Here is a 21,113-nt window from a genome sequence, read left to right on the forward strand (position 1 = left end):
AAATTCAATGGTAAAAAGTCGATCCCTATTCACGTCAGTTCCGGGGTCCTCCAGGGACCTCATTTAGGTCTTTTATTTATGTTATTTGTTAAAAATACGCAGACGACATAAAACTATTTTTAGAAATAGAGAAAAGTGAGGATGCCAAGGTTTACCATGAAGAAATTCATCTTCAACTAAATGTGAAAAAAATCAAAGACACCATATTAACAAGATAGCCAGCTCTCACTTTTCCCGAACAATTCATTGGAAACATCCTTTTTCGCGAGCATGGCGCCCTCAAGCGAGTCCGCATAGAAACTAGTACATAGAAGTAGGGCACGACGTAAAATACACTGGTGGCGTGATAAGACAGTTTTGGTTGTGTTGGTAATTTTCTCACGAAAACAAGTATGGCGCGCCGGGATTCAAGCATGTAAACATAAACAAACGACCATTTCAGATCGGGATTTCACTTCTAAGTTACTCCAGTTGTCGCGCAGCCTGGCGAATCTTTGGCACTAATCGAAAATCTGGACATTTATTCTTCAAGGGCTTGCAAGGTAACGTCGAAATATAGAAAATTTTACACACATCCGATTCTGTTAATTTCGTTGGAGGAAGGATTTGGCGGATCGCACTGTGGTATCTATTACAGTTATTATAAATAATGGAGTGATTGTGCTGTGGGTGGCATTTCAAATGCAGATGATGCAAACGATTGAAACATCCCGGAACTAAACACCGCATTTCACTGCCAATATTTTCGAAAACAGAACCAACTCTAAATATTTTCATAAAAGCAACTCCCGAAACGTCATTTGTTTATGTTTTTTCTTCTTCACATCTCTTTGTTATTCATAAATAAAATGACAACCGCACTAACACATAGAAAAAAGTGATCACCAGGTATTTTACATCGTGGAAGTAGGGGAGCGAAATGTCAAATTCGTGCACGCCAAAATAGCAGTGCTGCCCACTCATACAATTGTGATGGCGTGCGATGGCGTTGCTGAACTGAAGATTGATTTCGCTCCAAGCTGACAGGGTCTGAAAAAATGCAATAGAACAACATTCAGTAAAAAACGAACTCGATACTCACTCTTGGAAGTTAAACAGTTAAAACATGCGAAAGAATTAAGAATTTAGGAATAATACTAGATTCTAAAATGACTTTTGTAGACCATTATATCACAGACTAACAGACAGGACACTCAAATTTGATTCTTCAATCATTTTAACGGTCATTTCGAATATTCCATTATTTGGGACAGTACTCACATGTGTCATGATGGCGCCACGTTACCCTATCAAAAACATCATGTCTGTCATCTAGACTGTCTTTATTTTTTTCATTTACCAACAGAGTTGCCATTCATACAGAATTACCTGTAATGTATTGATTTGTATACGTCCATGCGAATTTCATGCAGGATACAGATTTAATACATATTGCCAAAGATAAACTGAAGATTACAATGTTCCATACGTTTCATTGAAAAATGTTGGGTCAGTAATCGTGAACCAGTTGGTTCAGTAATAATGTAATTTTATTGACCCTCCGTTAACAAGCGTCGACTAGTTCCGACAAAATGCCATGGAAACAATACAAGTTAGAAAGGAAGCACACATATGTTTACATTCAGCATATAATGATTTCTTGCCACAACTGATGCTTCATGGGATGAGGCTATAACAAACTAAATAAATTCTAGACAATGGTTCTAAGTAGTTTTCACTTTCTTATTCTAAGAATCACTGATATAAAGCGAAATTTCTCAATATCGTTCATACTGTAACTTGATATTTTTCCAAACATAAACAATCATTGTCATAGTTACGACGCATCTAGTGATCAGACACTTGTTGTTTTGCTTCAAAATACTCAAATTGACAGTGAACCGAGCTCATCGAGGGGTCCTATTCAAATGATACCTAAGAAATCGCAGACTACTCTATCTTGAGTTTATCTTTGATATTGCCTAAACTATATACATAATTGCGCCTACTTCTCATCCTCCAACTCAATAAAAAATCGAACCCGTTTTGTTACAATATTTACTTGCTTCTGGTCTGCCGCCACTTAATTTCGGGTGAAAACTACCAACACAATAAAAAATAGTCTAGATGAACAAATTTGAGTCGAATAAATGGTTACCCTCCAACATCAAGAAAAAGTTAAATATATTATCAACGTAATCCAATAAATCATTGTGACGATTCATTTTCAAATATTTTGATGAAATCAGGCATCCCTGCAAGCAGCTGATCGGTGTTGACAAACGAGGGGAAACCAACTAGTAAAAAAACTTTAACATAACACAAGGGGTGTACAGATAGTAAATAGTTCGCGCAGCACAATATAGGTGGAACTAGTGCATCACGAAAAATAATTTTTATTAGAATTTACTCATACTGTCATGTCTGTTAGTCTGTGATTATATTACAATCATAAATAGAGCCAAAACATGCTAGGATATATAAAACGATCTTGTTACTGTTTTCACGATCCATATACAATTAAAACATTATACATTGCCTATGTTCGGTCAGTACTAGAATACTGTAGCTTAGTTTGGTCACCTTACGTAGTCACATGGAAAGATCGAATAGAATCAGTTCAAAAACATTTTTTATTATTTGCACTTCGTAACTTCCTCTTCCGTCCTATAAAACCCGCTGTATGCTGATCAGTATTCAAACATTAAAAGAACGCAGAGAATTTTCAATGGTCTCATGTGTAAATAACATTGTCTCGAATCGCATAGATTCCAGTGAACTCCTGTCCAAATTAAGTTTTTACATACCATCTCGGCCTTTTAGAAATCGGAATATTTTTATAAACCCTATGTAAAAAATGGAAAAATAAATCAATTGATGGCTGTATACAACAAGCATTCAGAAGCAGGGATGTCAGGTCATTTTTTCAAAAATCTTTGATCAAGCCATAAACCTGTCTGTGGAAAATCTGTGCACGTTTCCCCATTTCTATAATAGCTGATCGGAATCATTTTGGTAAGAAAAAAAAGCAAAGCTTTGGTATTACATTTCTGTAGTGGAATTTGACCTTCTGTTTCAACAGACTTCACAGCCGATTCAGAGTGTACAAAACCATTGCATGGCTGGTGCTACGATGCTACTGACACTACGAATCCTTCCAGGTCGAACATACGACAACTAGTTTGGAAGACCAGTGTCCTATGCATTGAACCGCCAACCCGGGCTGATAAAAAAGGTCTCACTATTTCCTACCGCTCTGTAATTTTTGGTGCTAAACTGTGATCGATTTCAGAATCTGTGTAAATCTGTGACACTTTCCAGAAATCTGTGAAAATCTGTGCTATTTTTTTTAAATATGTGCTAAAGGTTGAAAATCTGTGAAATACAGATTAATCTGTGAACTTGGCATCCAAGTTCAGAAGCTGTCGATTGTACAATGACAAAAAAAAACTAAAACAATATTTCAATCTTTCAATTCTATTCATCATTGAGTGATCTATTTAGAATAGTTTACTAATTTAAGAAGATTATTGTAACGAATCCTATGGTCTACTCTTGATTGACGACAAATAAATAAAATAAAAAAATCTTTTGGAATATATCTTTCAACATCTTTTTAGCGTAAAACTTTCATCTTATTAGTAAAAACAGATTTTTATACATTTATGAAAACATCTGGCATCTCTGCCTCTCGGCCACTTTTACTTGGCCTTTTTTCCTAACACCGTACTTTTCGTATCGGCCGTACTCTTGAGCTGCCAGATTGGCGCTGGAGAGCGAAAAAAACACGCAGACGTCAGCGTTGGAATAGCAAAAAAAGAAAAAAGAAATCATCAGCTCGTCAGAGCGCTTTCGTCTAGTTTGTGTGTGCGTTGTCTTCGCGTAGATTGCAGTTTGATCGTGCCACAAAACTTCATACAAAAGGTTTTTGTTCCGTTCGAATTGAAAACTACTTTTTCCTTATTCGCGTAATCCCGTTAAGAAAATTGCAAGCTTCCGTATTAGTGGTATCGAATCTGGCTGATCGGACAAGTGCTAACGGAGGCGTAAAGGCAGAGGTCTAATAGAAAAAAAAAGTTTCCGAGAGACAGTAAAAATTTGATTATATAAAAATATCCAGAAGAAAGGTGGTACGAGGTGATGAAAAAAGAAAATCGTTGTTGACAGTGCCAGTGTGCCAGTTTCCAATTCCATTGCTTCATTGGCTTTTCGATCGTGGAAGTCTGGGGAAAACCGAATTTGACGAAAATTGTGCAATAACGTTGCATAAAGTAGGGTTTGGAAACAAAATAGAGCAAGGGCCGTGCTGTGGAGACAGAAACGGGAACATTATTTTCAAAGCAAAATCACGTCATTCGGCTCTGCTGCAAGAGCAAGTGTGTTGGAGAAAATCTCGAGGAGGTGGGGTCTGTGAAAGGAAGCGATGAAAATAGCACACGTCGATCAATTGGTTATAACCAAAGCAGCATAAAGTTCAAATGAATCGATTGCAGTGAAACCCGGAAGAATAGCAGTGTTCCGTTTCTGTGCTGTCTGGCAGTTGTGGTTAATGCGGTGAGTTTCGTCATCATCGTGGAAGCCTCAGCAAAGTAAACCCAGTCCGAGTGAGCCGCTTAGAGGAGTTCCAATAGATCATTCATAGCTCTGCTCAACAGCTCTGCAGAAGGTGAAGAAAGAGGAAAACAGATCCATCTAATAGAAGAGAAAATTTCAAAGCGAACACCAAAAACAAACCACACAAAGGTACGCAGAAACAAGAAAAATTGCTCTTTTTGTTATTTACCTTCGCTTCCGAGCAGTGGTTGCGTATTTTTCCTAAGCGTACAGACGATGTTCACTTCTGTCGCTCGGTACCATGAAATTTCCAGCAATATGCAGGCATGATGACAAGAGCACGAAGTTGCGCCATTCAATTAAAGGTCAAATGCACGTGTGTAAGCAATAAACAGGCCTGCTTTGGGCAACTTTTTTTTTCTGGTTCACTTGTTTCCTGTCATAAGTTGTTAGTGCAAGATTTTTCTTGACCTTATTACTTACTAGTAGGTATGAGTAGTACCTATAATGCCTTGATCATACGCGAATTTGAGCGATTGAAGTCGGTGCTGATATACAAAAGAATTATCTTACTTAGTCTATTAAGTCGCACAACTTTGCCCGCCCCATTGGGAACAATGCGCATAGAAAAGTTTTACTTTCAACAAGTTTTGCCTTTCGCGTCAAAATTTAAAGAAATTGGCCGAAACTGCAATCCTCTGAAGTTATTTTTAAATTCTCACATCAACGTTGATCAAAATTATCGCAAAACCTTTGTTGCGAAATTGGTCAAGCTTTACAACCCTAGCGAAATCTAAAAAAGTTAAAACCAGCCTAGACCCAGCCTGGATGCCGTGTGGAATCCAACAGAAAAAAAACAATCAAGAGGAGATCAACTGGGTTCCTGCTTCCACGTCGTAAAATCTTGTTTGTTTAATCACCTTTAAATTTTTGAGAACCTAACCTATATCAAATTTTTATCTTCTAACACATCACTCAATAAGCCGTGTGACTGATACCCAAATGGCACTATCATTGACAAAATCCATGAGACATTTTTTAAGTACCAACACTCAAAGACTGTGTGAAATTCCATGACATGTCGATTAGTCAGGAAAAAGTGACAGCCATTTAAGTGAAGTTTCAAAACAATCCATAACAATTTCAGGTGTTAATTTATCGTTGCTTCTTGATAAAAACAAAAATACTGTGCCTAGCTCAGCAATGGCTTCAAAAGTTTTGTCCGGGCTCTGCTCTATCGAAAAAAACAATTCGTTATTGCTTTGTTGAATTTGTACGTACAGACACCGATGTTGGTGAACGTTCTGCTCGTCCAATTGAGGTGGTTACTCCAGGAATCATCGAAAAAGTCCACAAATCGATTATATCTTAATTTGGAATTGTATGAAATACCTGAGGCCGTAAAGATATGAGAAGGCAGTGTGTTTACAATTATGCATGAACATTTGACCGACGACACGACCTGCCACTCGGCTATCAAAACTGTATCGCAAATTTAACTACCCCTCAGTAACTGGTAATGTCAAAACGAAATCGCTTAATAATTTATTCAAACTGGCAACAAAGGCAAAAAATTGTTGATTTCGACTAACAACTACCATAACCTTAGTTACCAATTTTGTTTTGATGGAAAATAAAAAAAAAATCTAAAATTTTCAATCGATTTGAACCTATGATTGGGCATAATTGCTCATTTACATTGATCTTGCAGGTATGTAAAGTAAGTATTGTAGTCTACTCATCAGTAACGACTGTTTTTCAGGAAAACCGCGTTGTTATGAAACTGGACGTTAATTCATTTCCGTTGTGGTCAAACTCGAATCACTTGAGTCCGACGGAGAAGAACATTCAAATATCGTTATGAAGTAGACTAGTGGACATCTACAGGACATCCAATGATAAAATAAATAAAATTTCCTTGATCAACACAGCTCCACATTTTATATCATATATCAAAAGCATATGTTCAATAAATCAGTTAATACGATAAAATGAAGATTAGAGTTACGATTTTTCTCGTCATACATAGACTAACGTCTTTAGCATATGTGGGTTAACTAACAGCTTTTCAAAGTAAAGTTGGTTATCTGGTTCAAGGTCGAAACAGCTGATATATGTCATTATCTACTAGCAACGTTGTACGATAAAGTTTGGATAGCTGGAAAGATCTTTGATCTCTGCGGATTTCCGGATTTTGGTTCACCTTTTTTTTGCTCTCCGAAGATCTTTGCGGATTTCTGGATTTTTTTTGCTCACTAATCCAACGATGGGGGCTTTCAAACACTCAATACATGGTGTTTTTTGTCAAAACACCATGTATTGAGTGTTTGAAAGCCAATGCGTCAAACATAAAATTCTCTCGATATAACACTTGTTAGGACGCTTGTTTATATTATCTCCATTTCTACTATCACTGCATGATTACGATGTGACTAAATAATATTCGGACAACATAAAAACTGAAATATGTTCACTTACTCCAATAATGAAATTTATCTGTTTATGTTTATGTTACTCTTTTATTTTTTCACTTCAACAGGGAATAGAAGAAAACAGAACGAGTCGCCTGTTTTTGACTGAATTTACTTCTTCTTGGTCATAGAACTATCGAGTATCCCATTTAACAATCAGTTTCACAGTACAGATTACAATTGACGATCATTTTAGTCAGTCTGTCAAGGCCATTCGACGTGACCGACAAATTGCAACTCTGGTGGGAAGGGTTATGGTTTCAGTATTTCGGGATGCACATGGTATAATCGACATCGACTATGTTGAGAAAGAAAAAACAATCAATAACGAACACTACATAGAGTTGTGAGATCGTTTCAATGCAAAAATCAAGAAAAAATTACCTCATCAGTCGAAAAAATCCACTGTTTCGCAAAGACAATGCGCCGATTCTAAAATCGATGGCAACGATGTTTTAATTGAACGAATTACACTTCGCATTGCATCCTCATCCACCGTATAGTCCAGATCTGGCCCTCGGCGACTATTGGTTATTCACCGATCTTAGAAAAAAATGCTCGCCAGTAAAAAAAAATAACTCAAACGAAGAAGCAATTGCTGAATGTGAAGCCTAGTTAAGGGCAAAAGAGAAATCCTTCTATGAATGTAGGGGAAGGTGTTCGGTTGTCGGCACCCCACAGTAACTTTTGACAGAAAGCAGATAGCGTCATTCCGACAAATGTCATGTGTGTGTAATAGCAGCACGTTCTTTTTGTGCTGAATACCGAAGCAAACAGACGCTTGTACTTTTTGCTGCGTTCTAAACAAATTTTAATTGCGTAAAAATCAACACAAAAATTTTTCCGGAGGTTTAATTTATTGAAGAGCATCAATCGGAAAGGTGAATGGATTGAATATTTGTCATTTTCAAAATGTCTACCGATTTCGGTTACAGGCACCCCATTTTTTTTCGTCAAATCGTGAAAAATTGTCAGTGATATGCAGGCTGCTGTCGAGACAAAGCAAGCCAATGTTTTGGACAAACATCTAGCTGCTCACACAGCAGATGCTCCGGCTAAGAAAAAACGTGGAAGACCGGTCAAATCAACACCTAAAGCGCCACCATCCAAATCATGGACCAAGAGAGTCAAGGGGAAGTCACCATCAGACAATGAAGATTTTTGTCCAAAACACTTCCAAAAAGAAATAAAAATCTGTTTTTTCTTTGAATAACTGCAGTCTTTACTTATATTTTTCCATTTTTAGTGAAATTTCTTGGGGTATCAATTTAATAGGAATGTGCATGTTTTATGCTGCTTCACTCTAAGTGATGGTTTGAAATTTTAAACACCCTTCACTTTTCTAGTTCTGGAACCGATAGTCGGATCCGGGTGGAATTCAATAGGAATCTATGGGACTATAAGATCTTTCGTTTGAGCCTAGGTTTATGAAAATCGATCTAGTCGTCTCTGAGTGCGTTCCGTTTTGGAGTTATTGACCACTGTTTTCGGTATTCCGGAACCGGGAACTGGGATTTTTCCCCTTTATTGCATCGTCACTCTAAATAACGGTTGCCATTTTAAACACACTTTGTCCTATAGTTCCAGAACCGGAAGTCGGATACGGATGAAATTGAAATGCAAAGACCATAAGACCTTTCATTTGAGTCTAAGCCTTGTGAAAACCGTTTCAGCCTTATTTGAGAAAAATGAGTAACACTATGCAATTGTGTAAAGAAAACCGCGAAAATGTGACCTTAGAGACGGGACTCGAACTCGTAGCTAACTCCTAACCGGGGAAATCGTTTTACCAATTAAACTACCCTGTATATAAAAACATTTGGAGAGAAAGTCCAATTGACTAGACGAAACTAAGCATGCTTCGCTGTACTTGGTCACAACGGCATTTACTTTGCAGTCCTATATCTACGGAAACAGATTCAATATTTTCCCATCTGTTTTTCTCGTTAGATACTGATCATATTTAAATACATACAGGGTTGGGCAAAGGAACCTGACACATTTATTATGTAAATTGACAAAAGCTCTTGAGTGCTAGTCTAATAATCTAACCAGCGATAAAAAGTAGAAGAATGAATGTTTGCAGCCGTTTATTTAAAAAAAACCCTATTTGACAAATAATGCCCATTACTTTATACACCATTTTCGACCCGTTTTAAGAAATTGGCAATTTTTTTCAACATATCGGTATTAATTTCGGCAATTTCACGGTGAATGTTGTCCCGTAGATCGTCCAAGGTCCTTGTTGATGTAAACAACATAACAATAATTTTGCTTGTTTGCCGCGCCGTTAAGTCAAAAGTGGGTTTCGCCGCTCATCATTATGTCACCTAGAGATATCTTACCACTGTCTTACCACGACAAACGAGCTCCAAAGTTCACCAGTTTCAACTGCTGGGCGATGACGATTTTATATGGATGAAACGACAAATCTCAGGGTGGCAAGTGACTGGGAAAATCGGGAAATCCGGGAAAAAGTTGTGAATTTGGTTTCACCAGAAACAAACCGGGAAAAGGTCGGGAATTTTAGTGCAATACCGGGAAAAATATTATTAGCCCAAATATCTGCTTCTGCTGGATTTTTATAAGGTTTGAGAAAAAATATAAACATTGTTATGAAAGACTCAAGGTAACATCGAAATTTATTTTTTACTTTAATGTTCTTTAAGTTTTAAGCTCTAATATCATCAGAATTTTTCTCAGTATTGTCATCTCGAGACAAACACTTGTGTTATGCTCATATTTGTGTGAAATTTCCATAGGACTCACAAAATTGAAAAAGTTATCGATTTTGACCTTCTCCACCGTTTTCAGGAAGTGTTTGATTTCCTTCTTTAACAGCTGAGAATGGTTTCTGAGAACTAGTACAGAACCATAAAAAGGCTTAGAATATGGTTTGATTTGTTCAGTGAATCTATGTTTAATTTTCTTCTGAAGGTCCTCAACTATGGGTTTCATAATATGATCACCAGAATTTTGATAATGCCGTCGACGAAGCAGCAGTTGAAGATTGGCGATGATAGATTCAAATTTAGTTTGAGCTTTTGGAACTGATAGACTCCTAACTTCAATCATGTATTGATTCCAATAATATATTTTTGTATCGATAGTTCCCAAAACAATTTCGATTAGTTCTTAGGTGGTAGCATATACAACTAGCTGATTTAATCTTTGTTTGAATCGAAGTCTGTTCGAGTAATTAGTACACTACAAATGAGAAATTGAAAATCAATTGTAGGAGGATTTCTCATAGAAGACAAGTTGGGCTATTTGGAAATAAAAATGGTAATAAACCAGCGGAGAGTTCATTATGAAGAACTCATTACTTTGGACAATATTGTAGTTATTTCACGAGAGATGTTTACCATTTAAAATCCTAAAGACTGTCCCATAAAGTATGGACGCACTTTGATTTCGCTGTAAATAATTCACAAGTGTTATATATTCAAATTTTATTCGATATACTGATAATATTAGACTACAACAGAATATTATTCTTAACATTTGCTACATAGCCATTGTAGACTAGCTGGCGCACCTTCTTGCGAACGTTCCTCATTAAATTCCGTACAGACTTTTTGGCGACAAGTTTTGACACATTTTTCCAATCTTTTTCGAACTGTTGAATGGTTTCGGCTGCCGAGACATGTTTCCTAAAATGTGACTTAGTTAATGCACAAAATTCCTCAATTGGTCGAAGTTGTGGGCAATTTGGTGGATTCATGTCTTTTGGGACGAAAGTGACATTTTTGGTAGTATACCATTCTACCGTTGATTTCGAGTAGTGGCAAGAAGCAAGATCTGGCCAGAAGACAACAGGATCCTTGTGGATTCGAATCATGGGTAGAAGTCGTTTTTGTAAACATTCCTTGATGTCTATTTCGCTGTTCATTGAAGCAGTGGTGATGAAGGGTTTCGAAATCTTACCGCAGCTACAAATTGCTTACCAGACCATAGCTTTCATACCAAGTTTTTCGACTTCAATCGATGTTTCGGACTGTATAATATTGTGGTCCCGGCAAGGATTTGTAATCGAGTTTCACGTAGGTTTCGTCGTCTATGATTATGCAGTTCAAATTTCCAGCAAGAATCGTATTGTACAGCTTTCGAGCCCTCAGCCTGATCGATGCTTCTTGTTTCAGACTACGTTTTGGTTGTTTCTGCTTCTTATAGGTTCGAAAGTTCAAACGTTCTTTAGCACGAAGAACATTTGACTTCGAAGTGCCCACTTTTTTGGCTACATCCCGACCTGAAACCTCCTTCTTCTGCTCGAACGCCTTTAGTATACGTTTATCCAACTGAGGGTTAGCAGGACCTTTTTTTCGACCCGTTTTCGGTTTATCCTCAAAGATGTTACCCTCACCGAACTTCCTAATGGCATTTCGCACGGCTTTTTCACTTACTCCTTCCATTTTTGCTATCTTTCTCAGTGACAGTCTGCGTTCTGTGCACCATTTGTACACAATTTTTCTACGTTGTTCTGCTGAAAGTCCACGCATTTCGAAACAAACTAATGAAAACGAATTAACCAACTGCACAAGTGGTCAGAGAAGAGTGTAAACAACAGGACGTAGCCATGAAAATTGACAGATTCTGAACCATTGCGAAATGACAGCGGTTTTTGGTTGCGTCCATACTTTCTGGGACAGTCTTTATTACGAAAAAAGCGGGTGTGTTATGGAAGAAACATAACCGGATGACGTGAATACGAATAAATAGGATGGTTCAGTTATTTTGAGATTAAAGAATCTGAATTCTGAACCTGGAATTATTAAACCGAATTTTGGAGCGGGAAGCTAGAACTGAGTTCTTGACCTGAATTCTGAAACTTAATTTTGATATTAGATTCTGGGACTAAGTTCTGAACCTGAACTCGGAAGCTAAATTCTGAATCTGAGTTCTAGAACTGAATTCGAGGCCAGGATTCTTTTTATTAGTTTTTATATCATTTATTTGTACCCGGCTTTAAAGTCAGGATTCTAGTTTGGCACTGAATTTTAAACTTGAATCTTAGCACTGACCCCTGGACCTGAGTTCTTATCAGCAGCTGAATTTCGGTCCAGGATTGAATTTTCTATTTCGAATCCAGAATTCAGCTCCGAAATTCAGGTCCAATTAATTCCACATTCGGAATTAAGTTGAAAATTTTTCAGAATCTGGTTTCTGAATTCAACTTTTGGATCCAGACTGTTGACCTGCGTTCTGAAACTAAAACCTGAATCAATTCTGGAATCCATGTTAGAACTATTAATTTTGGAACTTAAGTCTAGCCTATACCTCAATTTCAGTTCCCGAATTAAGTTTTATAATTTCGATCCTAATTCAGAATTCATTCTAAAAAAGTTTAGTTCCAAAATCCAATCCACAAAAAATTTACATCGAAATACCCGAAAATACTTCAGTCCTCAACTAGCTGGCCTGTTTTAATCTTTTTTTTTCTCACTGTCTTTACGTTTCGTCTTAGAGTCGTCAGTGCAGAGCAGTTTAAATTGAACTGCTTACTGCGAACTTAAACAGTTCAATTTGAACCGCTTTTTTCTGTTTAAAGCTTGAATTAAAGGAATATTAGAACAAAACCTAATCAGAAACGATTTAAGCCTATTCTAAAAACCGGGAATTTTTATCTTACAAACCAGGAAATTTAAATCGGCAATACACCTGCCACCCTGAAATCTTCCTTGATCAGTCGATGGAAAGAACAACGAGGAATTTGAAAAGCAGCCGCATGTTTCATACCCGAACTATTCACAAGAGTGGATCGAACTCGTTCAACATTCTCTGATGTCTTGACAGTCTGGACGTGACCCGAAGGTTTACAATAAAAATTTTACCCATAGCATCACAGTATTGCGCGAAGCCACCGGCTTTAATTTAAAGTGTTTTTTAAACTCACAAATAGTTGTTACGTACTACTGATTCTTCAAAAAACGAGTAATAAATAGAAACGCGATGAGCGACACTCCAGTGCTCCATGATAGAAAACTACTAGACAAAAATAAACCTTTTTTTGGGGACGGGTATTGCATGATGGGATAGTCGATGAATATCACGCAGCCCACCTGGGTTCTATTCCCAACCCCGCACATAGGGCCAGAAAGATTTTCTGGTCCGAAGAGGCGAATGACCTTAAGATGTTAAAACCTCTATAATTGGAACAAAAAAACCTTCTTTCTTCTATTTTCCGATGCCGCGTTCGGTTTCTGCCTCTCTTGTTTGATTCCAGTGTAACGAGATCAAAATGCGTCAGGTTCCTTTGCGCAACCTTGTTCATACACACACAGAAGTTGTTCAGCTCGACAAACTGAGGCCGAGTGGTATAAGACATTTGGTCTTCCGGGTCAATTTTGACCAGTCAATTGTTCAAGTGATTGCATAACCTTTTCATATGAGAAAGGCAAAAGGTTAGAAACATTTTCTTCGTTAAAAATAAATATTGCATACATTTTCTTCTAACACGGACTGTAGAAGAATTTTTGTTGTCTTTGGTTGTAGATTGTTCTACGATATTTCGCTACACTAACCTATGGAATAGGTTGTTGGCTGCATTTACATACGGCCAGTTGATTTTTGTAGGTGACAAGTGATTTACATGGACACTTTTCTAATTGATCTAGGACTACATAAGAAGGAAAAGGTTTCTTGGAGCACATGCGTAGCACACGTACGTCATCCCGAATCTCACAGTATTTCAACATGTTTTTTTTCCGTGGTTGACATTATTTTCGTGTTAGTTTAAAAAATATTATTTATCTATTAAAAATTTGCTATAGAAGATCCCCCTCGGCCAGAGCAGCCCATAAAGGGAAAAAAAAAGAAAAATTTGCTATAGAAGACGTTGTCATTTTCTTTCGTTTTGACATTGGTGTATAGTAAACAATATGTTTTCGTTTTTTTTTTCAGATAACACCAAATTTTGCCTGTACCAGCTTCGAAAGCGTACCCGTCGAACACCCCCTAATCAAGATGACAGCAACAGACAACACGATACGGTTCAGTGACCACACCATGGACAAGGCGACCAAGGCGAAAGTAACACTTGAGAACTACTACAGTAATCTTATCACCCAGCATGGCGAACGGAAACAGCGGCAGGCTAAGTTAGAGGCCTCGCTCAAAGACGAAGCCCTGTCGGAGTCTCAACGGCAGGAAAAACGGATGCAGCATGCCCAAAAAGAAACCGAATTTCTTCGGTTGAAACGTTCACGGCTTGGGGTGGAAGATTTCGAAGCACTCAAGGTGATAGGCCGAGGAGCGTTCGGTGAGGTGCGGTTGGTTCAGAAAAAAGATACCGGACATGTGTACGCAATGAAGGTACTGCGGAAAGCCGATATGCTGGAAAAAGAACAGGTGGCTCACGTCCGAGCAGAGCGTGATGTACTCGTAGAAGCCGACCATCAATGGGTTGTAAAAATGTACTATAGTTTTCAGGTAATAAGTTGGTTTGGTTTCGATTTCGACATGACCACGTAACTTTTCAATTTTGTTTTCTTTTCTGGGCAGGATTCGGTCAATCTGTACTTGATTATGGAGTTCCTACCAGGTGGCGACATGATGACCCTGCTGATGAAAAAAGACACCCTTTCGGAGGAGTGCACCCAATTCTACATTACCGAAACGGCCCTGGCAATCGATTCGATCCATCGGCTTGGGTTCATCCATCGAGACATTAAACCGGATAATCTTCTACTTGATGCACGTGGACACTTGAAACTGTCGGATTTTGGGCTTTGTACTGGGCTTAAAAAGTCTCATCGGACAGATTTTTATCGCGACCTTTCGCAAGCTAAACCCTCGGACTTCATCGGGACCTGCGCCAGTCCAATGGACTCCAAACGTCGCGCTGAGAGCTGGAAACGTAACCGACGAGCATTGGCTTACAGTACCGTGGGAACGCCGGACTACATCGCACCAGAAGTGTTCTTACAGACTGGTTACGGTCCTGCTTGCGACTGGTGGTCCCTTGGCGTGATCATGTACGAGATGCTAATGGGCTATCCGCCGTTTTGTTCGGATAACCCCCAGGATACATATCGAAAGGTGATGAACTGGCGCGAGACACTGATCTTCCCACCGGAGACACCGATTTCGGAAGAGGCACGAGATACGATCGTTAAGTTTTGCTGTGAGGCGGAACGAAGGTAACTGGACCAACCAATCGGAAGCAATGTGTTGTGTTTCACTGAAGTAACTACCTTCCGTTCATTCTAGGCTGGGATCACAGCGTGGTATTGAGGACTTGAAGTTGGTATCTTTTTTCAGGGGAGTCGATTGGGAACATATTCGGGAACGACCAGCCGCCATTCCCGTGGAGGTTAGATCGATTGACGATACGTCCAACTTCGACGATTTCCCCGACGTTGCATTGGAAATACGTAAGTGTTGTGGAACAACTGGCAAACTGTAGATGCTTACGTTAAATCGATAAAACTTCATTATTTTTCGTTTCTCTAGCCGCTCATCCCACACCCGAAGGCGAGGTTCTTAAAGATTGGGTCTTTATCAACTACACCTTCAGGCGGTTCGAAAGTCTTACGCAGCGTGGCACGCCAACGAAAAAATAAGTTCGCACTCCGCAGTCCAGCTTCCAAAATCTCTTACTATTCTAATCAACTGCGTTTTTTAAAAAACAAACTACATCTGCTGCACGGTTCCAACCAACTTTGACGGAGTTGAGCGCGATAGGCAGACTGTCGTTCGACAAACATCATAGAGAAGAAGAAAAAAAGTATATATAACGACGTAACCGTAATAACACAACCCGCTCGGGTTTGAGCAGGGCATTAACAGAATGACTCAATTGAATGGTGTAATTTAGTATCCTCTATAAGCAGTACAGATGTAAACAAAAAAAAAGAAAATCAAAGAATATCGATAATGCAAGCTAAATTAGCGAGATTTTGCTTTCCATTTGCTTTTAGATCGATTTATTGTGTAGTTTTTCTCTCCATATTTTCCAGCTTTCACAGCCAAGTAGACTTATGTAACATTATGTTAATGATAACAATGAAACGCTTGCTTAGCAAATATGATGTCACATATTTTGTTACAAAAGAGAGATTCACATCTGACACAGACATCCAGCTAAAACTTACTAATAATTTTTACCCATGCCCCAGCAAAGCAAAAAATATGAACAAAAAAAAAAAACAAACAAACCATATTCCGTTCTAATGCATAGGTTAGTTGAAAAAGTAATGAACTATTTAGTGAGGAAGACAGCAAAGAAATCCATGTGCAACTTCAGTTGAAACGTCCTATCTGACAGAGTAAATCTACTGATACATAATTATATCGAATGCAAGTACCGATTAGAGAAGGGAGCAACTAAATGAGAGAGCATTTCTAGCAGAAATGAGAATATAAAGCTAAATAGTATTAGTAGGTAGTTATTATTTTTAAAAAACCATTATTCTAATTTTATGTTACAATGTTTTAGGTTACTAGAGCAAGCCAACACACTTATTTCGATAGGCAAGAAGATGCAGTGTTCTGTTTAGTTGTGTATATAATCAAGTTCAAATCGGGAACCAGTTGTGCGGCCCGAATTTTTTTCCATGCTAAAAAAGTTTACAACACTTTGATTTATTTCTGTTTGCTAGAAGCAAAAGTTGGTCAGCTATCAAAAAGCTCTTGTTTTTTGGGTTTTATAGAAATTTTATTTATATTATTACCGTGCAAAAAGGAATAAAGGAAAGATCAACGCATATATTGGGGAAATAGTATTGTGTTTTTGTTTTCGCTTGCTTCATGATGAACAAAAAACCATTGTACTTTTGTAGGCAGAAAAATGTGTTAAAGTGAAATTTATTGATGAAAATAGACGTAGTTAATTTTTATCCCTTTCCTAAAGTAAGGACACCACTATTCCCATCCCAACCCTGTAAATGAAGTGCTGTTTTGTTTCCACAACACCCCCGAATTGCATTCACGAAGCTAAACACAGCCCTATACTGATGAATAAAGTGATACATAGATTAACTGGCGATGATAAACTGTTCGATTTATTGCAGTAGATAATAATATCAATCCACATTCGACTAAATAAGACGTGAAACACTTTAGAGGTGTTCCAAAATGTGCAAGTATTTTGTGTATTCGGAGGTCACTCGTTTGGTACGATTGGATTTTTATGGGTCAACGGAGTTAAAAAAAACTCCGTTTTTGCGATTTTTTTAGAGCTATCGTTCAAAAAAATAAATTCAAATGTTTTGCATCATTCGAAGAACATTTTTTAATTTTTTCGTGTAAAAATATTTAGAAATAAATCGGTTAAAAAGTATTTTCGACGATGAGCTTTCGAAATCATGAAGCGCTGATTTATCAGAAGTCATAAAATCAAAAAAACTCAGTTGTAGTAGATGTTTTTCTAGACCCCTACGTTTATTATTTGATTTTTTTAAATTTTCTAAATTTTTGTTGGTTGTTTAAAACGGGAAACATTGGGGTTGCGTATTTTATATGAAGAAAGTGTGTGCAAAATAATTGATGAAGTAGTTTTTAAATGACGATGGACACGGACTTTTAAAACGTGCTTTCCAGAAAAACGCATTTAAAATTTACTGGCCATAAATTAAAAGACACATTTTATTTTTCTAGGGGGCACGTAGAGTCGAAAAATCATATTTTTTCTTTGCATTTTGTTATAATAAAACTTCAAAAATGTTTTGTCAATTTTTCAAGTCAGTCGAAGCAGAACTCTTGGGCCTGTGACATAACTGGATGACATGAATACGAATAAAACACGTTTTCTTCCCTCTTCCGAATATTAGTTAGTTGATCGATTGTGTGAATTGTGCAAGCTTTCCTTTTCTTCACCACTGGAATTTGAAACGATGCACCTACACTAAAGTACGGTTTAGTTACAGCAAACATTCTGACAAACAGTTAAATATTACGAAATAATTTGTATAGTTCTTATAACAAAAATCTGTTTTAATCCACCTAGTGGTGTAATGATGCCTTTCTCATATCTCTCACATATTCATATATATAATTATATATGAGTGGTATTCTTCAAAATAATTTTCTTTGATTCTTGAAAAACAAAAAGGTTTGTCCATAAACTAGTAGAACCTATAGAGTGAAACAGTACTCAGGTCGGTTAGGCCATTTCTGAGGAAACGAAAAGAGATACTTCCAAAACCGTAATATGGGAACCGGTATAATCGAAGTTGGTTCGAGCAAAGTGAATGGTATTTTGAGTCTATAGCTACAATCTTCGGTCGTTCATCAAAAACCCAAAAACAAGGACAGCCAAATTAATGTTTGGCCGTCTACTGATAATGAATATCAATTGGAACAGTTTTGAGGCAAGTTAAGAATTTTTTTTACCTTTTTTTGTTTCGCCGCTTCAAGTGACGGTAGCCAATTTTCACCATATAATTCCGGAACCGGAAGTCGGATTCGGATGTAATTTGGAAGTTTTGTATGAGATCATGATATCATTCATCTGAATTTAAGTTTGTTGAAATCAGTCACGCCATCTCTTAGAAAAAGGAGGAAATAAATTGAAATAAGAATTTTTCCATTAATCACCCTGTAACTCCGGAACCGGAAGTCGGATCAAAATAAAATTCGGGAATTTTGTATAGGACAATTGTACTTTTTTTTTAATCTAAGTTTGTGAGAATCGGTTAAGCCGTTCTTGAGAAAAGTAAGTGCACTTATTTTTTTTTTTTTTTTGCAAATATCCCCCTGTAATTCCGGTACCGGAAGCCAGTAACTTTGTGTGGGGTTACAAGACCTTTCATTTAAATTTAAGTTCATGAAAACCGGTTCAGCCATCTCCGAGCAAAATGAGTGCAAAAAAAATTTGAGGGTTGTATTCAAGACACGACCGAGCACAATAACATTAAAAATGAAACGTTTCTAGGGTCTTCATAATAAATACAAAATAAAGATGATATTGATGATGATACACTAAACTTCACTACACTTCAAAGTTACTTGAAAGCTCAATTTTAAATACAAACAACCTAAAGATTTAAACCTGAACAAATGAAACTATTCTATTTTATGATGATAATTTTCGAGAAACGTACAAACTTATAAATTTGATTTGATTTATATCGTTCATTTACCCCCAGTTTAAACCTAATAATGGTCGTTCACTGGGTGGACTTATTAATTTTATAAACAGTTAATCGATCCCAAAGAATGTTGTACCAGTAATCTCAGTAATGGTGTAATTTTATTAATCATTCAATATCGTCGATAATCTTCGGAAAGTATCGGTAAATAATATGGCAACAATACTGTTATATACTGTTATATAACTTAACGAAGAAAAGATATTTAAAGAGCCGAGATACTGGCAACACTGTATAAAACAGTGAAACTAAAATAAAGATCACTCGAGAGTAGCGAGTCAGTTGCTTACAGACTATCCAAGTGTTTAAATCAGAACGTATCACATTTCTTTATAAGTTGAACTGTTTCCGCGAGTGTCCTCCACTTTGAGATAATTATTCTCTTGCCGTTTCGTTGGTTAATCCCTATAGGTGAGTAAACGAGTACAAAACAGTGGCGACGAGGAAAATTAGCAGAAAAAGTGACATTTTTTTGCGGCGTGCTTTGGCGCGTTTGTATAGATTTTTTTGTTTCTCTAGGCAAGCTATCGGCAAATAGCGTTGGTCGAAACCGACGCTACTAACACACGCAAAGTTTTTTCTTGTTGAGTGGTAAGTGGTGATAGGGTAAAAGTACATTATAGTGGCGTTATTTTCTTTTACAAAAAATTGACGCGCATATTTTTTGGCATTGTGTTTTTGATAAGAATGGCGTATTGTTTAAAACAATAAACTATTTTGTGAGACAATAGATCCTTTGTTTAATTAAAACAATTAAACACATGTTTTATCAAAAGTACTAATTCTTTTCTTTTTAACCCTATAGACGTGATAAAAGTGTTAAAACTGATACATCCGACGAATCCTGAGAAGTTCCGACTAAGGTCGAAGAAAAATTAAACAATTCCGACAGAGGTCGAGGATAAGCTACGACAATCTGACGACGGCCAAGACGGTGTTCCGGCTAATTGTATTTTCGGAAATAAATTTTTGCGGGTGAGCCCAGTTATTTTCAATCGGTGAGTCGTTTTTATTCTTTTTTAAATTGAAAATCGTTTAACCATATTAGTACAAAACAGTTAATATAGTGCCATTTTCTTTTCTTTTTCCTTTTTAACAATTTCAAAGATGGCTAATATGGTTACGACAATTGAGCCGTACCGTAAGGGTACATCCTTCTCCGATTGGGAGGAGAGGCTCGGTTATTATTTTATCATGAATAATGTTACAGACGAATCCAAAAAGGCCCATTTTGTGACACTGGGTGGTCCCATAATTTTTTCAGAACTCAAATTATTATTTCCAAATGGCAAATTGGTGGAAGCACCATATAATGAAATTGTGGCCAAGTTAAAATTGCGTTTCGATAAAGTAGAATCAGATTTGATTCAGCGTTTCAAATTTCATCAAAGAATTCAGCAGTTAGATGAAACGGTAGAAGATTTTATTTTATCGGTAAAACTTCAAGCAGAGTTTTGTACATTCGGAGACCATAAGCATACAGCCATTCGAGATCGAGTAGTTGCTGGTTTAAGAGACAAAGCTCTCCAGCAAAGACTCCTCAATGAGGATAACCTCACACTCGAATCCGCTGAGAAGATTATAGCGACGTGGGTGATTGCGGGTTCGAACGCTAGAGTTCTTGATGCTGCTAATGGTAATATGCTAAACAGAACGACTATAGTGAATAATCCCACTAGCAGTCCTGCCATAAATGTATTGCATAGATTTGCAAATGCAACAAGAATTCAGCAAAACCAAGATCCAAGAGAAGGTAGCTCAAGGGGGCCGGTAAAAAGCCGTTTAGGGTATATGGACCGAAAAGTACATTTTGACAATTATAATCAAAATGGTTTAAATAAAAATTTTAAAAAATTTGAACGATTCCGACCTGATTTTTCGAACGCGATTTGCACATATTGTAAGAAAAAGGGACACATAAAGAGTAAATGTTTCGCTTTGAGGAATCTGAGAAAGGATACGGTAAATGTCGTTAATTCATATAATCCTGGACCCAGTGCGGATAGACATCTGAGTGAGC

The 21,113-nt window shown here is 37.3% G+C and overlaps 1 protein-coding gene across 1 annotated transcript; it reads left to right on the forward strand.

Annotated features, from left to right (window-relative positions):
• Positions 1-3,801: 3,801 nt before the first annotated feature.
• Positions 3,802-16,996, forward strand: LOC131435309 (serine/threonine-protein kinase tricornered). The gene is made up of 5 exons (XM_058603021.1): positions 3,802-4,722; positions 13,905-14,432; positions 14,505-15,142; positions 15,213-15,376; positions 15,456-16,996. The coding sequence occupies exons 2-5, from the start codon at positions 13,968-13,970 to the stop codon at positions 15,563-15,565; spliced, it is 1,377 nt and encodes a 458-aa protein (XP_058459004.1). The 5' UTR covers positions 3,802-4,722; positions 13,905-13,967; the 3' UTR covers positions 15,566-16,996.
• The last annotated feature ends 4,117 nt before the right edge of the window (positions 16,997-21,113 follow it).

The sequence above is a fragment of the Malaya genurostris genome, chromosome 3 (genome assembly GCF_030247185.1).
Source record: "Malaya genurostris strain Urasoe2022 chromosome 3, Malgen_1.1, whole genome shotgun sequence".
NCBI lineage: Eukaryota > Metazoa > Arthropoda > Insecta > Diptera > Culicidae > Malaya > Malaya genurostris.

Coding starts and splice junctions, on each gene's coding strand:
- LOC131435309 (XM_058603021.1), top strand. CDS start 13,968: ATGACAGCAACAGACAACACGATACGGTTCAGTGACCACACCATGGAC. Junction 14,433..14,504: donor AAATGTACTATAGTTTTCAG/GTAATAAGTTGG, acceptor TTTTCTGGGCAG/GATTCGGTCAATCTGTACTT. Junction 15,143..15,212: donor TGCTGTGAGGCGGAACGAAG/GTAACTGGACCA, acceptor CGTTCATTCTAG/GCTGGGATCACAGCGTGGTA.